Source organism: Chenopodium album, chromosome 20, assembly GCF_948465745.1.
Source record: "Chenopodium album chromosome 20, dcCheAlbu1.1, whole genome shotgun sequence".
NCBI classification, from domain to species: Eukaryota; Viridiplantae; Streptophyta; class Magnoliopsida; order Caryophyllales; family Amaranthaceae; genus Chenopodium; species Chenopodium album.
This window is the reverse complement of record NC_137853.1, coordinates 16988430-17007154: the sequence shown is the minus strand read 5'-3', so window position 1 is coordinate 17007154 and position 18725 is coordinate 16988430. Positions and strand designations below refer to the sequence as shown.

The window sequence follows — 18725 nt, the reverse complement described above, 5'->3', positions numbered from 1 at the left end:
CCTTTCAATGACCCTGTGACGATCCAATTTTTACACTTGTAATATTGGGGAGCAGAATTACCACAGGTTCTTACACATGCAGCATTCATCAGGGTTGTGGGATCTTGAGTAGAGAGTTGGTTGTTTCATTTTATTTCTTTTGCAAGTTTGAATTTATTTTAATTCGATTTTATTCGACACTATTTCTTTTGGGTTTGAATTTATTTGAACACTGAATTTAATCACTTACTACTTTTATTGGGTTTTGAATAAGGGCCTTAATGGTTCCAAGTTGTATGACTTAATTTGGTTTCATTCGTTGGTTTTGAAACTTATTTATAACTGATTTAGTTTTTCCGCTGCTATTTTCTGATAAAGCCTTAATGTTTGAACACGTGGCGGTAGCACGCCAGTAATTCTCTTGAATATTGTTCAGGGTCCTCAGAGGTTTAAAGAGAGAATTATTGGGGTGTTACATATCCTGAGTAAATCAGTTGAAATGATATCAACCAACATACTTATCCTGAGTAAATCAATTGAAATGCATGTAACTTCCCCAAACAAAATAGCAATAACCTTTACCCATCAAACACAACAGTATAAATGCCATAATACATAGATTTCGACAATTTCACAAAAGATAACAATTTCCCAACATGTAAATTTCACATACATTTCAACAATTTCAAACAACCACAACAATTTCAAACAAACATAACAATTTTCCCAACATGTAAATTTCACATACAATTCAACAATTTCAAACAACACCACAACAATTTCATACAAGCATTACAATTTTCCCAACATGTAAATTTCACATACAATTCAACAATTTCAAACAACACCACAACAATTTCATACAAGCATTACAATTTTCCCAACAATTGATACTACAATCGACAAATAAAGGGGCAGCATTTCAAGTAAAACCATAAATTTTGACAAATTGAACACAAATTCAAACCCTAACTTTTTACAAAATCATCACAAAAATTTAACCAAATACTACTACACAGACAAACATCAAGATGTCCAAATAGCAAACAAAAACAACATTTCATTCAAAAATTATAAAACTAGGGTTCATACTTACATTAGAAAGCGCGACAAAATCAAACTGCCCTTCTACACAAACCCACAGACGAATGCTCCAATTTTTGCTTCAATTGAAACCCAAGTCGACGCTTAATTCGGAGCTTCTTCTCTTCCAATTTCTTAGCGGTTTTTTTTTTTTCGCCTCCCACTCTCACTCCTTTAATGGGTTTTTAAGTAACTGGTTTTCTCTCTCCTCTTTTACAGGTTATATTTTCAAAATTTTCAAAACGTGTGGGTGGGAGTGGGGGACCACACACTTTCTAGAAGCTTTTCAGAGGCAAAATGTGGAATTCCACCTTTGCCCTTTGTTGAGTCACTCATGCCTCAACTTAGTTGAGGATGATAATTGCTCTATATTAGGGGTGTGGTTTCCCACGCCTAATTGATCCGTAGGTGTTTTAATTGGCTTTAGTTGATGGTGTATGTTCGGTGTTTTGCTTTGTTTTTGTACTTTGTTTTGCTTCTCTCACTCTACAAATTCTTAAATGAACTTGGTTCACACTAATTTATTGTGGACCACTAATATTAGAGGTTATATGGTTGTTTTATTAATAATAATAAAAAAAAAGTCACTATAATAAAAATAAGGTCACTATGTTGAAATAAAAGTCATTTTTGTAATATATAGGATTATAGGCTATAAGAGGTTAATTTTATTAATGAAATATTTTATACACCGGTTAATGTTGAATTATAAATGTCACTATGTTAAAATTAGGGTCATAATGTTGTATTCAAGTTCACAATAATATTAAACGTTATACAGGTTATATAAAGGTTACTATGTTAAAAATAAGGTTACTATGTTACAAATAAGGGTCACTATGTTCAATATAATGTCAGTTGTGTGTGTATAAATCTCGGGTCCACAATAATATTATTGTGAACCAGTTCCATGCAAGTCTTTCTGCTCTCACTCCCAGTTTCCCATTGAAGCGCACTCCATATTCTCCGTTGATGCTATTACTGATATATTCCATTTAAGCACCTTTTTGAGGTAAGAATATTGTTTTTTTTTTTTGTAACCATGGAATTTCAATTTCACAATCTAGGGTTTATCGTTGATTTAATTATCAACATACTCAATTAGGGTTCTTCTAAACTAGATTATTAAACCATGTTTATAATTACTAAGGTTATGCAAGCTTAAAACTTCTGTAAATCCCTTTTTTTTTTTTAAATCTTGACTCAATCAAGAATTGGGTAGAAGAAATGCAAGGCCCTGATAATGCACATTCTAATACTGCTGAAAGTGGAAGTAGGATTTGTGTAGAAGTTGGTATAAGAACAGATTAGCTTAGGGTAATTGCATGGTTTAATTATAATTGGCTTTGATGAGCATATGAGTAGTAAGGATGGAATAGGTAGGGAGAATAGTTTAGTGAAATCGTTTGGATTGAAAGATTAGTTTAATGAATAAACATGATTTGGGTAGTTCTGAACTTGCTGAATTAATTCGCAGTTCACTCAATTTAGGGTTCTTTTAAACTCGGTTATAGAATTATTGTTTATAATTAGTTAATTACTAAGGTTATGGAAGATCATAATGACTGATTTTGTTGCTATAGAAGAAATTATGTGTTTTTCGAGCTTAATTTGATGTTTGAATCAAAGTTGCCGGATGTAACTATGAAAATCGACCTTTTTCCCTTAAATTATGAGCCTAGCTTGATGATTGAATCAAATTTGGTTATTACTGTGTTGCAGAACCCTTTAGTGATAAGATTGAATTATGATATTGGGACATTTCTCCCAGCCTTGGGCGACTGCCCTCCTTCCCTGGTTCAGGGACGGGCTTTGGTATAGGTTTAATTTCGAAGAAGTAAATTAAATGATTGTTATTCAGTATATGAGCTAAGCTCTTAGTGCATTGTAATATAGTAGTAGGTATATTTGATAATGAGAAGGATCCAGTGATTGGTTTGGTTTCCTGCTAATTTGTCAGAAAACGAAAGGATGCCTTTAGGATTGATACTTGGGCTTGGGAGGGCAATGCGCAGGAAGCGTACATCATCACTTGATATCCTTTCTTCGAAGAGGGCTCCAAGGAATTACTACAAGGGAAAGAATTGCAAGCCCACTGGATTTCACACCCGCAAAGGTCTGATCCATCTTTAGTCCTATGTGGTTTCTGTCTTTGATAATTTGTATTCGAGTAACTTGATTTATTATTCTCTGCTGTACACAAATCATATTGTTGCTTACCTTATCTAAGCTTCCAATTGGATCATTCAGCAACCTGTATCTGTTTATGTATGGCTCCTTTGTTTTGTCGTAGTAACTTGAACTTTGTTACAGGTGGCTATGTTGTGGTGCTAGAAAAGCTGCCTAACTACGTCGTACCTGACCTTACTGATTTTAAGGTACCCGTTTGTATCTCATCTGCTCTAGCGATTTTCTTATCTTTTGTTGAAGAATTTTGATCCTTTCCAATAACAAACCCAGCTCTTGGGGAATGGGGCAGGGCATTAGATGATAAGGGAAGTCATGTTAAGGAGTAGATTTATCCCGTGATGATAAGTGTTTGTATGATAACAGTGTGTCAAGACTCAAATGATGTAGAAAATAAGAATTTTCAAACGTGATTCTGGGTTAGGGAATAGAGAGAATATTTGGATGAGTTTGTAGATTGTAGGCTAAGATGGGAGCTTATTTAGATGATAAGCTTAAGCTTTCTTCTGGTGTAAAATGATAAGTTCTGTAAGTTGAATGGTGCTAAATCTGATGATGCAGTAGGATTGACGATGATTCCATGAAATATGTGAAACCTCTTTGTAAATCTCGTGAATTTTCTCTTGCAATATTAAAGTCTGGATACATTTCTTCTTTTTAACATTGTCAAGTGCCGTATTTCTCTGTTCTTCATCTGCATAATAGTACTATGCCAATCTTATTTTAATTTGGATGGATGTTGCAAAATTTTCTTCTTTCTATCAGTATATTCTTGTCATTGTAAAATCATTATTCTTAAATTTAGAAACTATGTACAATGCAATCCCACAAACCTATAATATATAACAGAAATCTCTGAAGTTTCAATTGTTCTGATGATAATTTACTCTTTCTACCTTTCTAACTACTATCTTTACTGTTGCATTAAGCCCCTTGTTCTGCATTGCTGTTTCTTAAGTGTCTGTAGTGATTTGACCTCTATCACATGTTGACCTGTGTTCTCATTATGCCTCTATGGTAGAGAAAAATCAGAAAATCTTATTTTGAAAACATAATTTTATGTCGTGAATTCTGCTTATATCCGGTTGTTGGAAGTTATTTGCATTAGTGACTCAATCTTTGACTACTGACCTACTGTAAATGATTCTAACATGAACATTTCTTTTCAGATTTCATGTTTACAAAGTAGTACTCTGCCCCTCGACTGAGCTCACACCTCTTTTTTTTGCAGCTCAAGCCGTATGTGTCTCAGTGTCCACTGAACGCCAAGACAACTGCTAATACTGATATATCAACATAGATTCACAAAACAAGAATTATTTAGCTGCTTCGTAACCAACAATTCAACAGTTTCTGGATGTATGTTCATCAAGTAAAGACCTCAACGAAGCTGGGTTGGGAATTGACTGTCTTGTTTGTTTAACCATTGTACTTGGTTCAGAAGAACGCAAGTTTTACTGAAGCCGATGGTCTTTTAAACAGTTCCTAGTTCTGAATATGGTTTGGAATCAGAGTAGAAACATTTCAAATTTTGTTATCCTTGTTTCTTAGGAACTGTAATCTTTTGTCTTGTTTCAACTTTAAAGGTGTGATATTAAGGTATTCTATCCATCTAGAAATATTTATCAAATATACCATTTTTAGGCTCCTGCCTGCTGCCTCTAAATATATTATTGGACTGTCATATGGAGTATTTCTTAAATTAGAAACAGATTATTTTATGGAGAGAGATAGTGCAGGAAAGAAACTAACTTTTAAAAAAGGTAGTTTTATTCAAGTTATTTGAGGGGTTAGTGAACTTGTGATGCAAGTCATACAACCTAATCCTCTCTACGTAGTATGCCATGCAAACTAATCTTCTGTTATTTTCTATCCTAAAACATATCAATTAACCTATACTAAAAGCGAATCTAAAATGACATTTGTCACAATGTCATTAAAAATTTTCCCGCCCAATTTTACTTTCTATTTTTTTTACAGATTATTGTTGGAAATCATTTTCTAATAATTTAAAATATCTTTCTTCCTATTAAAATTCTTAACAATAATAATTCTCCATATATATAAACCTAACTGATATATTTTTACATATACGTAATCTTTTATATTCGGTATTATTTTTATTAAAAAAAAAATGAGGTGAGTATTATTAAACAATACTGCTATACATTATTTTAGTTTTCGATAATACTATGAACTTTTTTTTTTCTTCCAATTTTGTTACTTTTACAATAATGTTTAATTCAATTAAAAATAAAATCATTTTGTTAAGACATATATATACACTTTATTTTCTACTCTTAAATGTTATTATTGAACGCAGCACGTGCAGGTGCTATATAACCTTTGATTTTTTTTTTTTTTTAAATAAAGCCTCTTTTTCTAAGTGTCACTAGCTAATCTTGACATTGATATAGTTAGGTATAAAATTAAAGTTATATTTATTTTTGAATTAATATTATGAGTATAATTTATTTTATAAAATATACAATAACTTTCTATAAAAGTTAATAACAAATTGATAATTTTAACTTAAAACCTTGGGTGAAGATTTTAAATATATACCCTAAAGGTTCTAGCTTCATGTATATCCACCTACTTGGAAATATATTCTTAATGGAAGAATAAATTTCGCGAAGATTTGAATATAAAAACATAAACACGGGTAATAGAAAATTGGAAATGGAAATAAACTGTATGAATGCAAATGTAAAAATCCCACACTTGAAGGCTCATTTGAGAGTATATATAGGATAATCATTTACATCAAGCAACTTATCCCAGCCAAAGCTATTCCTTTATAGCTCCTAAAAATGACATTAAAAGATGGAGGCTTGACAGTCTAAAGAGTCTAACATTTAAACTGGTTGCTCAACTAATGTTGAAGAGAATGATCCAGGCCGACTCATGTTTTTAATTAATCTCTTCAGCCACTATTTCATAGGTTCAAAAAAATCCACAGTGATGGAGACGAGATTTATTTCCAACTCCATACAGTCATATGCCGCTAACCAAACATTTAGAAAACAAAAATGAAACAGCATGAGCGAGAAACATAGCAGTAGCATGATTCGGAATGCTATAAGCTACATCCTTTACAATACAACTTCCCCAAACATTGATATGCACTAAAATTCTCATAAACTACAATGTGCCTGCCAAAACAGATTAATTTACAATGTAAAAAACAAAAGGCAAACGTTCTATTTTATCGAGAGGAAGGAGGAAGGAAGGATCACAAAATGTATTTGCAACATGCAAGACTCTGTACAATGCTCTACTCTTGACAGCTTATAATACACTGCAGAATTCATGAGAATCAGTGTCCTTTATCCTATGGTCTGCAGCACCAATTTCCTATTCAAAATTATAACCTATATCACTCCGTCATATATACGTTATCACTATGATTTAACAGCAAGTGGACTTGGCTTCAGATAAGCAGCAGTGCCGCCTGAAGGTTTTGGTAGATTATGCCTGTAGGACTGAGCACCATTGGCTCGGCAACTGAGTTGGCCTGGAAGGTGAGTCTCTCTTCTTGCATTCCTTGTAGGCTCCTGCGGAACCTGAAGCTTCTCTAATTCTTTAACTAGCTCGTTCACATTTGGTCTTAGCTTGGGATCAAATGACAGACATTTTAAAGAGAGGTTAGCAACCTTTATTGCATGATCCAGAGAGTACTGCCCATCAATTCGTGGATCCAGAACACGAAAGATTTTACGTTTGTTGGTGAGATAAGGTTTTGCCCATTCTACCAGCTTCTGCTCACCAGTAGGCCGGTTTTTGTCTATCACACGTTTGCCAGATAGCATTTCCAGGAGAACAACCCCAAAACTATATATATCACTCTTCGGAGTCAGATGCCCTGCACAAAGACAATATTCAACATGTTAGCGAAACTAAAATAAACATGACTTAACAAACAAATAATACACTTTTGATATAGAAATTAAGAATAAATATTCTTACAACTTAATTATATTTAAAGAGGCACAACTAATCAATTATAAGCATCAATCATAGAGCTGGAGCTGTAACGAGCTATGAGCTAATAAAACTCCAACATATATTATACTTGCCAAAAACTCAACCAATAGCGTCAATGCTGACTTAGAAAAATCTGGAAAATTCTCAAAACAACTACAAACTTTTTTATTTTTACAGTTTACTCCTGCTTGCACAAACAATTCTCAAAACATAAAAAAGCACTTAAGTCTCAAGCTCATCACAGTGCCAAACTTTGTGCTTCTACAACACCACAAAGTCATCTTATAAGCTTATACGGTGCAGCTAATAACAACCAAAAATACCTAAAGACCATAGCATCATGAAAATGCATGACTAAAAGGCCCCAATTGGTGGACAGGTGAAAAACATTTACATTTGAGAATCTAAAGATAATAACAGATCATGAAAAAAATACCTGTTGCGACATACTCTGGTGCAGCATAACCATGAGTTCCCATAACCCTTGTAGAGACATAGCTTTTATCTCCAGAAGGTCCATCCCTGGCTAACCCAAAATCAGATAGCTTTGCATTGTAGTTCTGGCAATTTAATATACAATAAGACAAATGAGCAATCACAAAATTTGGAGTCAATTTATTTATCCAAATAGCATGAAGTAAGAACAGTATTTTGCATACCACATCAAGTAAGATATTTGAAGTCTTAAGGTCTCGATAAATAACTCTAGCTTCATCACTATGAAGAAAAGCAAGCCCCTTTGCAGCACCAAGAGCTATCTTCATTCTTAGGCTCCAAGAAAGAGGCTGGAAATGTGCAGACCCTATTTGCCCAAATGGTTTATAAATACAATCAATACCTTACAAATTGCAGCAGACATGTATTCAATGAGAGAATAGACAAGAGTATAAAACTCACTTCTAAATAAATGGTTCTCCATGCTCCCACGAGGCATGAACTCATACACCAGTAGCCGATGCTCCTCTTCTAAGCAATAACCAATCAATCTCACAAGATTTGTATGACGTAATTGCCCCAGATAGTTAATCTCCGTCTGTCAATGAAAACATTATTGTAGAAAATCAAGTAGTTGAATCGTTCAGCATACTCTAGGAACCCAGTTGAAGTACAAAAATGACATAATAATATTTGCAGATATTAGTTTTTAAGAAACCAAGAATTTCTTAGTCGTCATAATGCTAGCATATTATTTTCGAAAGTGAAAGAAAAGTTCAAAACTCGAAAAGCTGAGGCCACAGAATTAAGGGTAACAACAATTTATTGATTCGAATGAACAGTCAGACAAGAGGGTAGTACTCACCAACCACTCTTTATGGCCTTGAGGCCCTTCTTGGTTAAGCCTTTTAACAGCAATCACCATCCCAGTTCCAGGCCTAGTGGGAGTAAGAGAATGTTCATCAATCCACCCCTTGAACACGGCACCAAAACCGCCTTCTCCCAACACACTATCAGGACGGAAGTTCCGAGTTGCTGTCTTCAGTTCATTGAAGCTGAAGTTCTTCAAATTGGAAGACTGCAAAATCTCCCCCTCACTTCGAGGAGTCTGGGGTATTGATGTGGACGATTGTTTGCTATTTGACCGACTCCATTCATTTCCATCCTTGCTAAACCCTGCACAAGTTTTAGAAAACTTTACTTGTACAAATCAAAATTATGATAATTACTGTTATACAAAGCTTTGCAAAGTATTGATCACAAATAAATTGGACATTTTAATTCATTGATAGTTACTGTTATATAATTAGGATACACACATCATTATGCAAGTACCATCATGATGTTGTAATCTAATCCGTACTCTTCATTTTACATCAAGTACTCGTGTTGGATACGGAAACCTCCTCATGTGTATCACTTGAAACACTTCATTACAGACCAAACTCACGCCGTGTTTCATACGAAGGCCGTGTTTGGCACTTTTAACATACCCGGACCGTTAGTCCACTTTTAGTAGAGTTCGAGTAACATAGGATATAACATAAAAATCAACATCCAAAACTACTGATTATTACTCTATCTAAAGCTAAAACTAGAGAAGCTCATGATTGAATATAAGTATGCAACAAAGGCAAATCAATAACAATAACAAAATCAACTTAAGGTCTACTTTCATGACAGCAGAGTTTACTATATTATGAGCATAATAATCCATAATAAACAACATAAAACACATATTTTAAGATAGTCATGCAAAAACAACCACAAACCATATAATTAATATAATTAAATGAACATTTAATAAACAATCCAATATCATAATTAATCAAAACAATAATTAAATTGAATAAGACCCAAGTATGAAAATAATAATAACAAATAAATGAAAACCAGATAATCATACCGGTGTGAAGGGGACTCTCAGCCTTGATCCGATTACTCCAACAAGCTCCCATACAAATTCAAGAAAAATGAACTAATTTTTTTTTTCTTTTAATAAAATAAAAGTAAAAATGAATGAAACAGCAAAACTTGTTAAAATCTTCACCTAACAAAAACACCCAGAAGTTGGAGTATACACTTTAATCTTGTGCACAAACTAAATGATGTAATGAACTAAAATTAAAATTTTTGTAACAAAATAAATAAAACCCAAATTGGGTCACGTAGATCTGGTGCAAAAACACTAAAATTAACTCAGAAATTTTGCAAAAAAAAGAGAAAAAGAAAGAAGGTCAGGTACCCATCTCTCTCTAACTTTCTCTCTCTAAAGAAAAGGCTACTACTACTTTTCTCTCCAGGCGTGGATGTTTTGACTAAGGAATACAGTTTGGACACGAAAAAGATTCTTCAAATAATTTGATTTTAATTTTCTAACATGAATGATTATTTATTTAATTGAGATAAAAATGGCGATTTTTTTTTTAAAAAAAGAAAAAAATGGGGAATTTTTTGGTGGAAGTTTTTTTTTTTTTTTGATAAAATTGATGAATAATTTATGTAGAAAAATGGGGTTTTTGTTGTGATATGGTTGGGATGGTGAAAATGAAAAATGTGGGGTGGAGAAAGAAAAGGGAGGATAAAAGTGGAAAAAATGGGGAGATTGCTTTGCTTTTTTAGTTAAGGGGATTATTATTGCAAATGCCACTGTCTGTCATCCACCTTTGTTTGGACCTACTTGTGAAAAGTGACATTAGTTGACTCATAAGCTCACCACCTTCATAATTGGAGTTGTAATCAATAGAGCATGGAAGTCTCTGTGTTCAAACATGATATGTACTCCGATAATTTTTTTAAAAAAGCAATACTTTGGTTGGATGTGTTAAAATATTATGTAAAATATTACTTTCAATGTAAAAATGTCGATTTATGTAAGTAAAAAAAAATAAAGAAAGAAAAACCGATAAAGAGAACATAAATTGGTGTAATTATTGTGAGTTGGAGGGGTAAGGTGGTAAAAGGATTATGTGATAGATAGAATAAAGCAAAGTATGTAGAACTTAAAAGAACGGCAAAAATTGGAAAGTGGATAGAACAAAAAGAATACGGTAAGGTGGTAAAAGGGTTATGCTGTGTTTTATTACTTATTTCAGTTTCTTATTGCGGTCATATTTTATTACTTGCTCTATTTTTTTATTTTAATTGAAAGTTTTAACAATATTTTACTAGTTTCCTCCCCATTAAAAATCTCCCTCATATTATATTTTAATGTTCTTCATATTCCCTCTCCTCCCCACTATACTTGCTTTTGTTTTTGATTTTTTTTTTTAATTTTCAATCAACCCTACTTTCATTATAAATTAATGCTTTCAATTATTCTTCATAAATTGCGCAAGAAAATGAAGCAAATAATAAATATAGAGGGTATATGTAAATTCAATATATAAAAGTAAGGTATGTGGGAAAAAAAATACAGAGTAATTGAAAGTATAAGTGTGGTGACAATGAGGATCATGATAAGAGATATCCTCATAAACTACGCAAGAAAATGACACAAGTAATAAAATATAGCTGCTATATGTAAATTCAATATATAAAAGTAAGGTATATGAAAAACCAAAAAAAAAAAAAAAAAAAAAAAAAAAAAAAAGTAATTGAAAGTATTAGTGTGGTGACTAGAGCTGTCAAAAGCTGACTCGACCCTAACCCGAATATTAATCAACCCATTTAAATCCGAAAAAATGGTGACCCGAACCCGACCTAACCCGACTTGAAACCAACTCTAGACCCAAGTTGACTCGAGTATGTGAGACCCGAACCCGAACATTAACCGACCTGGAGATGACCTGACCCGAATCTAACCCATAAATTATTGACCTAAACCGAACCCGACCTAAACCGAAGTTGACCCAAACCCATTTAAACCCGTCATAACCCGAATTTAACCTGACCTGTTACTAACCCGACCCGAGGTCAACTCGACCCGTTCCTAATCCGACCCGAATTTAACCCAACCTGTTACTAACCGACTCGAATTTCAACCTGACCTGTTACAAACCCGACCCGAAATCAACCCGACTTGTTATTGACTTGACCCAAATTCAACCCGACTTGTTATTGACCCGACTTGAATTTAAACTCGACCTATTACTAACCTGAATTTTAGGGAATAGGAGTTTGGGGTCAAGGGGGAGGATGAAAGAAATTAATTGAAAAGTTTGTTTTGGGAGAGCACCTTCCTCTCGAATGAAGACCCTGTATTATTGGATACTCTATTTGATACTTCGTAAAATCTAAATATAGTCTACATACCGTTGAGTATTTTTGTACCTTAATATTTAGATTAGTCCTAATTGTAGATACTAGTAGTTGCATAATTTTGGTTAAGTCCAAGAAGACGGAGGTTCTTGGAAGACGAAGCCATGAAGTTGCAAAAGAAGACCTTTTGAAGACTTGAAGAATTCAAGGGGTCATGCTAGTTGCCAATATGCATCAACTTTTATGCTTTACATTTTCATGTTTATGCTTGTACATGAATAGATGCATGTTTAGGTTTTCATTATGTTGCGATGATTAAATAAGTTCACTTAAATTAATCAACATAGAAATCCTAGGTCCCTAATAATTTTGAGTAAAACTTGCCTTTCCAAAACAATACTTGCCAATCGAATGAGTGTGATGGTGGGCTACGCCAAAGCGAGGCACCATTACTACTTTTAGGAACGTAAGGCATATCGGGTGTGCATGTTGGTTTTGGTTGGACTCATCGGTATGAGTGAGGAGTCCCCACATACCGTGGCAAAAGAGATATATCATCAAGATGCATTGGATGCGACGATTATCTAACCAAGAATGGCTTGGAGCCATTAGCAAGGCAATGCTTACCTTGGAATAACAAGTGTTAGGACAAGCCAAAGCATGCCTAATTACTTGTTGATCCCTTGGATCTTGAAATCGCCTATATTTACAAAATGGGGACAATTTTATGTGTTAATAAGACGTTAAATAAGTATTGAAATATGCATGAATTAAATTCAATCTTATTTAAGTATTATGAATAGTTTTTCATTTCAAATTCTTTCAATTATAGAATCATGTCTTCAACGAATGACAACGACCTTATGCACCCGGAACTTTCCGAAAAGTTGCCATTTTCAGTGAATTTGGTGAACTTTAAGGAATGGGAAGATGAACTCCGAAAGACACTCAGAAATTGCTACTTATAGCATACTTTAGACACTCCGATCCCCAGTTTCTACTCGAAAGGGATCATGAGTGATGAGGATCATGAAGAATGGAGTATGGATTGCAAAAGAGTTTCAAAACTCATGGCAAACTCCATCCCGGTACAATGGAAGGGGATATTCTTCGGCTATTTTCCGGACATGATGCTCAAAGCTCTTGAGGATATAGTCAATCTGAGGGTCAATGAGAGTCCTAAAGGCAATTATGATGGCCTCGTAGAAGATGTGACTAAGTCACTTTTCAAAATGAGGATCAAGCCACCGTAAGATGGTTGTCTCTCGAAAGAAAGACAAGAGGTGTGGGGTAAAGTCTACAATGTGAGACTTAGGCCTGGAATGCCACTTCAAGCTCATGTAATTAACATGACAAGGCTATTCAACCATCTGGAACTAATTGGCAAACCATTGGAGGACGTGCAAGCGGCTCACATGCTTCTTAGCTCTCTTCACTCGGGGTATGTGGCGCTTAAAATGCGACTCACCGCCAATCGGAATACACTGTCCTTAAGGGAAGTCATCCATGAGCTCCAGAAGACCTATACTTCCAAGAAGGCTAATTTTGCCCTAAGGCCGAGGAAAAAGGAGTTCAAAGATAAGAGGAAGATGCGCTGCTTCTATTGTGGTAAACTCGGTCACTACAAAAGAGAATGCGGCATGTATCCGGATGATGAGGCGAAAGGAAAGTAACCTCAACCTCAGGTATCATCTTTACACTTGAATATAAGCAATTTAAAGGTATTACATACCAGAAAATTGACTCACTATATACTCCTTTTTTCAGGAACCAAGTGAGCAATGCTTCTCAAGTGGATATGAGTACACAAGTGGAAGATGAAGATGATCTATCCAAGAAAACTTGTAATCTCGTATTTTGTCTAAGAATTAGAACTTGTTAGTTTTATTCACCATACTTTGATTTCCGACGTTGGACGTTGTTTTCATCATCGAACCAAGACTTTTGTTTTATGTCTTGTATACATGGAATGACACTTTCATGTAATTTGGACAAAAAATTTAAATGATGATACCAATGCTAAAAACATAGTCGAAATTACTTGTGGCATTGTCGCCTTGGCCACATTAACATCAAATGTATCAAGAAGCTTCTACAAGAAGGCATTCTTGACTCATTTGATTTAGAATCATTTGAGAATTTTGAAGGATGTTTACTAGGCAAGATGATAAAGCAACCATTCTCCAAGTTGGGAGAAAGGGCCGGTGACTTATTTGGCCTAATACACACCGATGTATGTGGGCCAATGAGTACACCCGGAAGGAATGGTTATCGGTATTTCATAACCTTCACGGACGACTATAGTAGATATGGATATGTCTATCTAATGTCGCACAAATCTGAATCGTTTGATAAATTCAAAGAATTTCAGAGTGAAGTTGAAAATTAACTTGGCAAAAAAATTAAAGTGCTTCGATCGGATCGAGGTGGCGAATATTTGAGCAAAGAATTCGATGACCATTTGAAAGATCATGGCATACTTTTAGAACTGACACCTCTCGGAACTCCTCAATGGAACAGAGTATCTGAAAGGAGAAATCGAACCTTATTAGACATGGTACGATCGACTATGGGTCTTAGTGATCTTCCAATCTCTTTCTGGGGACATGCACTTTTAACCGCGACACTTACACTGAATCGTGCTCCGTCAAAAGCTGTGGAAAGGACTCCATATGAATTATGGACAAATAGACCTCAAAGGTTGTCTTTTCTCAAGATTTGGGGATGCAAAGCATATGTCAAGAGACTCATGTCTGACAAACTTCACCCAAAATCTAACAAATGTTTCTCTGTGGGTTATCCAAAAAAAACCAAAGGGTATTACTTCTACAACAAATTCGAGAACAAAGTGTTTGTTACTCGTGATGGTGTCTTTTTGGAGAAGGAGCATCTTTCCAAAATGACAAGTGGTAGGAAAATCGAACTCGACGAAGTTCGAGAGGACGAGCAACAAGGACAAATTGACAATCAATGTGCTCACAAAGCATCTGTTGATATAGGTCAAAGTCAAAATTTGCAAAGTTAAACTAACAATGCAAATGCTTAGTCCATTACCCTACGTAGGTCAACTCGGCCAAGATCTCAACCTGACAGATATCTCGGTATTGTACTAATAGAAGATCAAGACATCCTTGTAATGGATGGAGATGAGCCGACAACCTACAAGCAACCTACGACGAGCCTTGACTCTGCAAAATGGCAAGAGGCCATGAAATCTGAAATGGACTCTATGTTTGAAAATCAAGTATGAGACTTAGTTGATTTACCCAAAGGTTACACACCTATCGGATGTAAATGGATTTTCAAGTTGAAAACCGACAAAGATGGAAATGTATTCATTTACAAAGCTAGACTGGTAGCAAAAGGTTATAGGCAAATTCACAGAGTTGATTATGATGAAACCTTTTCTCCAGTTGCAATGCTTAACTCCGTTCGGATTATCCTAGCGATTGCTGCATATTACGATTATGAAATATGGAAGATGGACGTCATAACCACCTTCCTTAATGGAATTTTGGAATAAACTATGTACATGACACAGCCTGAAGATTTTGTCGACCAAAGAAACGCTAGAAAGGTATGCAAGCTTAAGAAGTCCATTTATAGATTAAAGCATGTAAGCAGAACTTGGAATCTGCGATTTGATGAAGCCATTAGTAAGTTTGATTTTATCAAGAATTTAGATGAGTCTTGTGTTTATAAGAAGGTTAGTGGGAATAATTAACATCGCCTTCCTAGTGTTATATCTCGATGACATTTTTCTCATTGGAACAATATTCCATTGTTAGAGTTTGTGAAGGCTTGGCTCGGAAAATGTTTTTCAATGAAAGACTTGGGAGAGACTTAGTACATACTAGGCATCAAGATCTATACGGATAGATTAAGAAGGATGATAGGATTGAGTCAAAGTACTTATATTGATAAGGTAGTAGCTTGATTCAACATGGAAGGAGCCAAGAGAGGCCACCTACCCATGTCGCATGGCATAACCCTAAGCAAGAAGTGTAGGAGTTTATAGGTACTACGCAGCGGAAATAATATGACATATTCAATTAAGCACCTAATCCCAAGAATCACATGCATAACACACAAGACACATAATCATACCTTTGAAAAGTGAATTCCATGTAGCTATTCGACAGGCAAATCAGGGAGGGAATAGAGCCCCAAGTGTTGCTCCTCTACTTAGTCCACGAGATTTGAACGAGCCGTCCACCAATACTAGATTGGTCGAGTGATTGAGGAAATACCACGATCACCTTCTTTTCGGGGCAAGGACCGACCACCACGAACCACTACAACCGGCGCCGAGGGAGGAAAGAGAGCCGTGAGATAGAGAGGAGTATGAGAGGGTTTGGTCTCGTGTTTGCTAATTCGGGTTTGATCTCACTGATCAGTAAAAGCATACATGCAAACCCTAAGCACCTAGTCTATTTACAATCCTATTATAATTACACTAGGTTAGGAAGCCCAAAACCCTCCAACCTTACTCCATATGGCCGGCCACTATAGGGGATGAGACCCATAATTGGCCTCGTCCTCTCGTGCTAGATCTAGGCCCTTTGTGTGACCTTATAGGATCCGTCCAATTGGGCTTTGGCCTATTTTATTGGTCCAAAGATCGTTACTACCTCTAGCTATGGGAAAACGACGACCCAAATGTACGAACTTAATTATCTCCATAATTTGATCCAATTATATATCTAGTAATTGCACACGACGAAGACATAACTCCTTTAATCTCCCACTTGTCTGAGACAAGTGTGCAATATTCAAATTCCTTAAGTCAATATGTGTCGATTTGATAATATGATTGCATCACATTTCAAGATCATATTTATTTACAAATCGTTACTTGAAATCTGAGTTAGAATTACAAAACCAAATGATTACTGAGTAATGCATTTGAACGCGACCACGTATTTTCTGAATTCTCCCTCTTCAAGAAGCCATGACACATTTCCTAATTTAATAGGTAGACTCAATCCAATCTTGTGGCAACAAGGCTCCCACTCAACTTTTGAAATAACCAGGAAACACCCTTTTTAATCTCCAGTTACGGCTAGACGTTTGAGTGTTCCACAGTCATAACATCCATTGAATGAACTCAATGTTCCACTCATGTCAAAGGAATCCACTAATATATCCGGAAGCTCTATACTTGAACTTCAAAGTAGGTCAATAGTTCGATCATGCATCATTCATACATATCCAAGTGATTGACCGAGCATCACTATGCCCCTATAGCCCATGAAACTGTATTATCCAATCAATCTTACATGCTAGTCCATTTATTGAAAACATTTATGCCCACTTTAATGATCTCGAACTAGGAACTTAAATAATATATGAATGTTTACCTATGAGGTTTCATTCACCAGGTCATCAACCTTATGAGCCCATCAATTCATAATTATTTTGGACATTTTATTTAATTTCCAAAACCATAATTAAATAAGAGAAATAATAATTTCAGTTTTAAACATAATTTTGCAAATTGATGCATTTCTTATGTAATATGTTTTCTCAAAACATACACAACTTAAATTACATAACTTTCTTCAATCCAAGACTTAAATATGACTTTCATACCTTAGTCTATGAAAGGGGTTCAATGATTTCTCACTCATGATAAAACTTTGCAGATCATGACATCCCGCTTGTTATTGATCTCATAACTGAGGTGATATCCTATATCCTTTAGTTTGGATTTGTGATGTGACCCTGGCTCCTTTGTTTAGGCAAAGGCATCCACTTAGTCACATGACAATTTGATCCGAATTCCCTCTTTACACATATTCTAACATTGAGTATGCAACAACATTCTGCATTAAACTCTTTAAGCTCACTGTCTTTCTCCATCCAGACATAAATATGCATCTAGATTAACATCTAGAATTTTCTTGCCTGTTTGGAAGACCTATATCCGTAAAACCTTTTTGGCAACTTGTTTACTTTTAACACCATAAACTAGAAAAACTCCTTTAGTGCTTCTCAAGTACTCAAGGATTTGTTCTTGGTAACTTTCAGTATGCTTATTCTGAATTTGCTTGAAACCTGCTACACATGCACAAGTAGTCATATGTAACAACTTGCTTTGTACATTTCATGGCACATATAATGGACCCTTTTGCAGAAGCATAAGGTACACTACTCATACAACTCAACTCTACTAGCTTTTGAAGGCATTGAGTTTTACTGAGTGTAATACCATGAGACATGGGAAGATATCCTCTCTTAGAGTCTTGCATCTTGAACTTGTCAAGAACCTTATCAACATAAGTCTCTTGATTAAGTCGAATAATTCTTCAAGATTCACTTAGTGGATTTTGATTCCCAATATGTACTCAATATCTCTTAAGTCTTTCATATAGAAATAACTTCTTATCCACTGCTTGACTGATTCAAGCATTGATGTGTCATTTCATATGAATTGTATGTCAACTACATACAAGATTTGGAAGATCAATTGATCCCACTAAACTTCTTGTCTCTACAAGATTCTTTTTGTTCTTTGAGGAAATCAAACTGTTTGGTTGCCTAATCAAAACAAATGTTCCAACTCCCTAATTCTTACTTCAATCCATGAATGAATTTCTGAAGTTTGCAAAACTTTTTCGGAATTTCCTGATTTCAAACTCTTACGATGTATCATATACATACCATCCATCAAGCACCCATTTTATGAAGGTGATTTTGATTTCCATAACTAGAATAATCCGAATATGCTTACACAACTATTAGGTTTGACCCAATTTGTAAGACTATCATGGAGTAGCACATCTTTATAGACATGGATTCCATTCTGGATTTCTTGGCTTTAAGCCATTTCCTGAGTTGGCACCTTTCAAAGC

The 18725-nt window shown here is 35.0% G+C and overlaps 2 protein-coding genes across 2 annotated transcripts; one reads left to right on the top strand and one right to left on the bottom strand.

The window, feature by feature from the left end:
* Positions 1–1957: 1957 nt before the first annotated feature.
* LOC145598553 (uncharacterized) lies at positions 1958–4915 on the top strand. The gene is made up of 4 exons (XM_081654927.1): positions 1958–2074; positions 3023–3178; positions 3376–3440; positions 4481–4915. The coding sequence occupies exons 2-4, from the start codon at positions 3034–3036 to the stop codon at positions 4547–4549; spliced, it is 279 nt and encodes a 92-aa protein (XP_081511053.1). The 5' UTR covers positions 1958–2074; positions 3023–3033; the 3' UTR covers positions 4550–4915.
* Positions 4916–6294: 1379 nt separating this feature from the next.
* LOC145598552 (receptor-like cytoplasmic kinase 176) lies at positions 6295–10241 on the bottom strand. The gene is made up of 6 exons (XM_081654926.1): positions 9578–10241; positions 8537–8847; positions 8134–8269; positions 7896–8038; positions 7673–7796; positions 6295–7114 (listed from the first exon to the last, which is right to left on the bottom strand). Exons 1-6 carry the CDS (start codon positions 9627–9629, stop codon positions 6654–6656), a joined length of 1227 nt encoding a protein of 408 aa, XP_081511052.1. The 5' UTR covers positions 9630–10241; the 3' UTR covers positions 6295–6653.
* Positions 10242–18725: the final 8484 nt, after the last annotated feature.

Bases quoted from the DNA above. Each gene is read 5' to 3' on its own strand.
- LOC145598552 (XM_081654926.1), bottom strand. From the start codon at position 9,629: ATGGGAGCTTGTTGGAGTAATCGGATCAAGGCTGAGAGTCCCCTTCAC. The intron at 8,039-8,133 runs GTGAGTTTTATA...TTGGGCAAATAG, and splicing joins GGAGAACCATTTATTTAGAA to GGTCTGCACATTTCCAGCCT. The intron at 7,115-7,672 runs GTATTTTTTTCA...GTCTTTGTGCAG, and splicing joins ACCAGAGTATGTCGCAACAG to GGCATCTGACTCCGAAGAGT.
- LOC145598553 (XM_081654927.1), top strand. From the start codon at position 3,034: ATGCCTTTAGGATTGATACTTGGGCTTGGGAGGGCAATGCGCAGGAAG. The intron at 3,179-3,375 runs GTCTGATCCATC...ACTTTGTTACAG, and splicing joins TGGATTTCACACCCGCAAAG to GTGGCTATGTTGTGGTGCTA. The intron at 3,441-4,480 runs GTACCCGTTTGT...TTTTTTTTGCAG, and splicing joins CTGACCTTACTGATTTTAAG to CTCAAGCCGTATGTGTCTCA.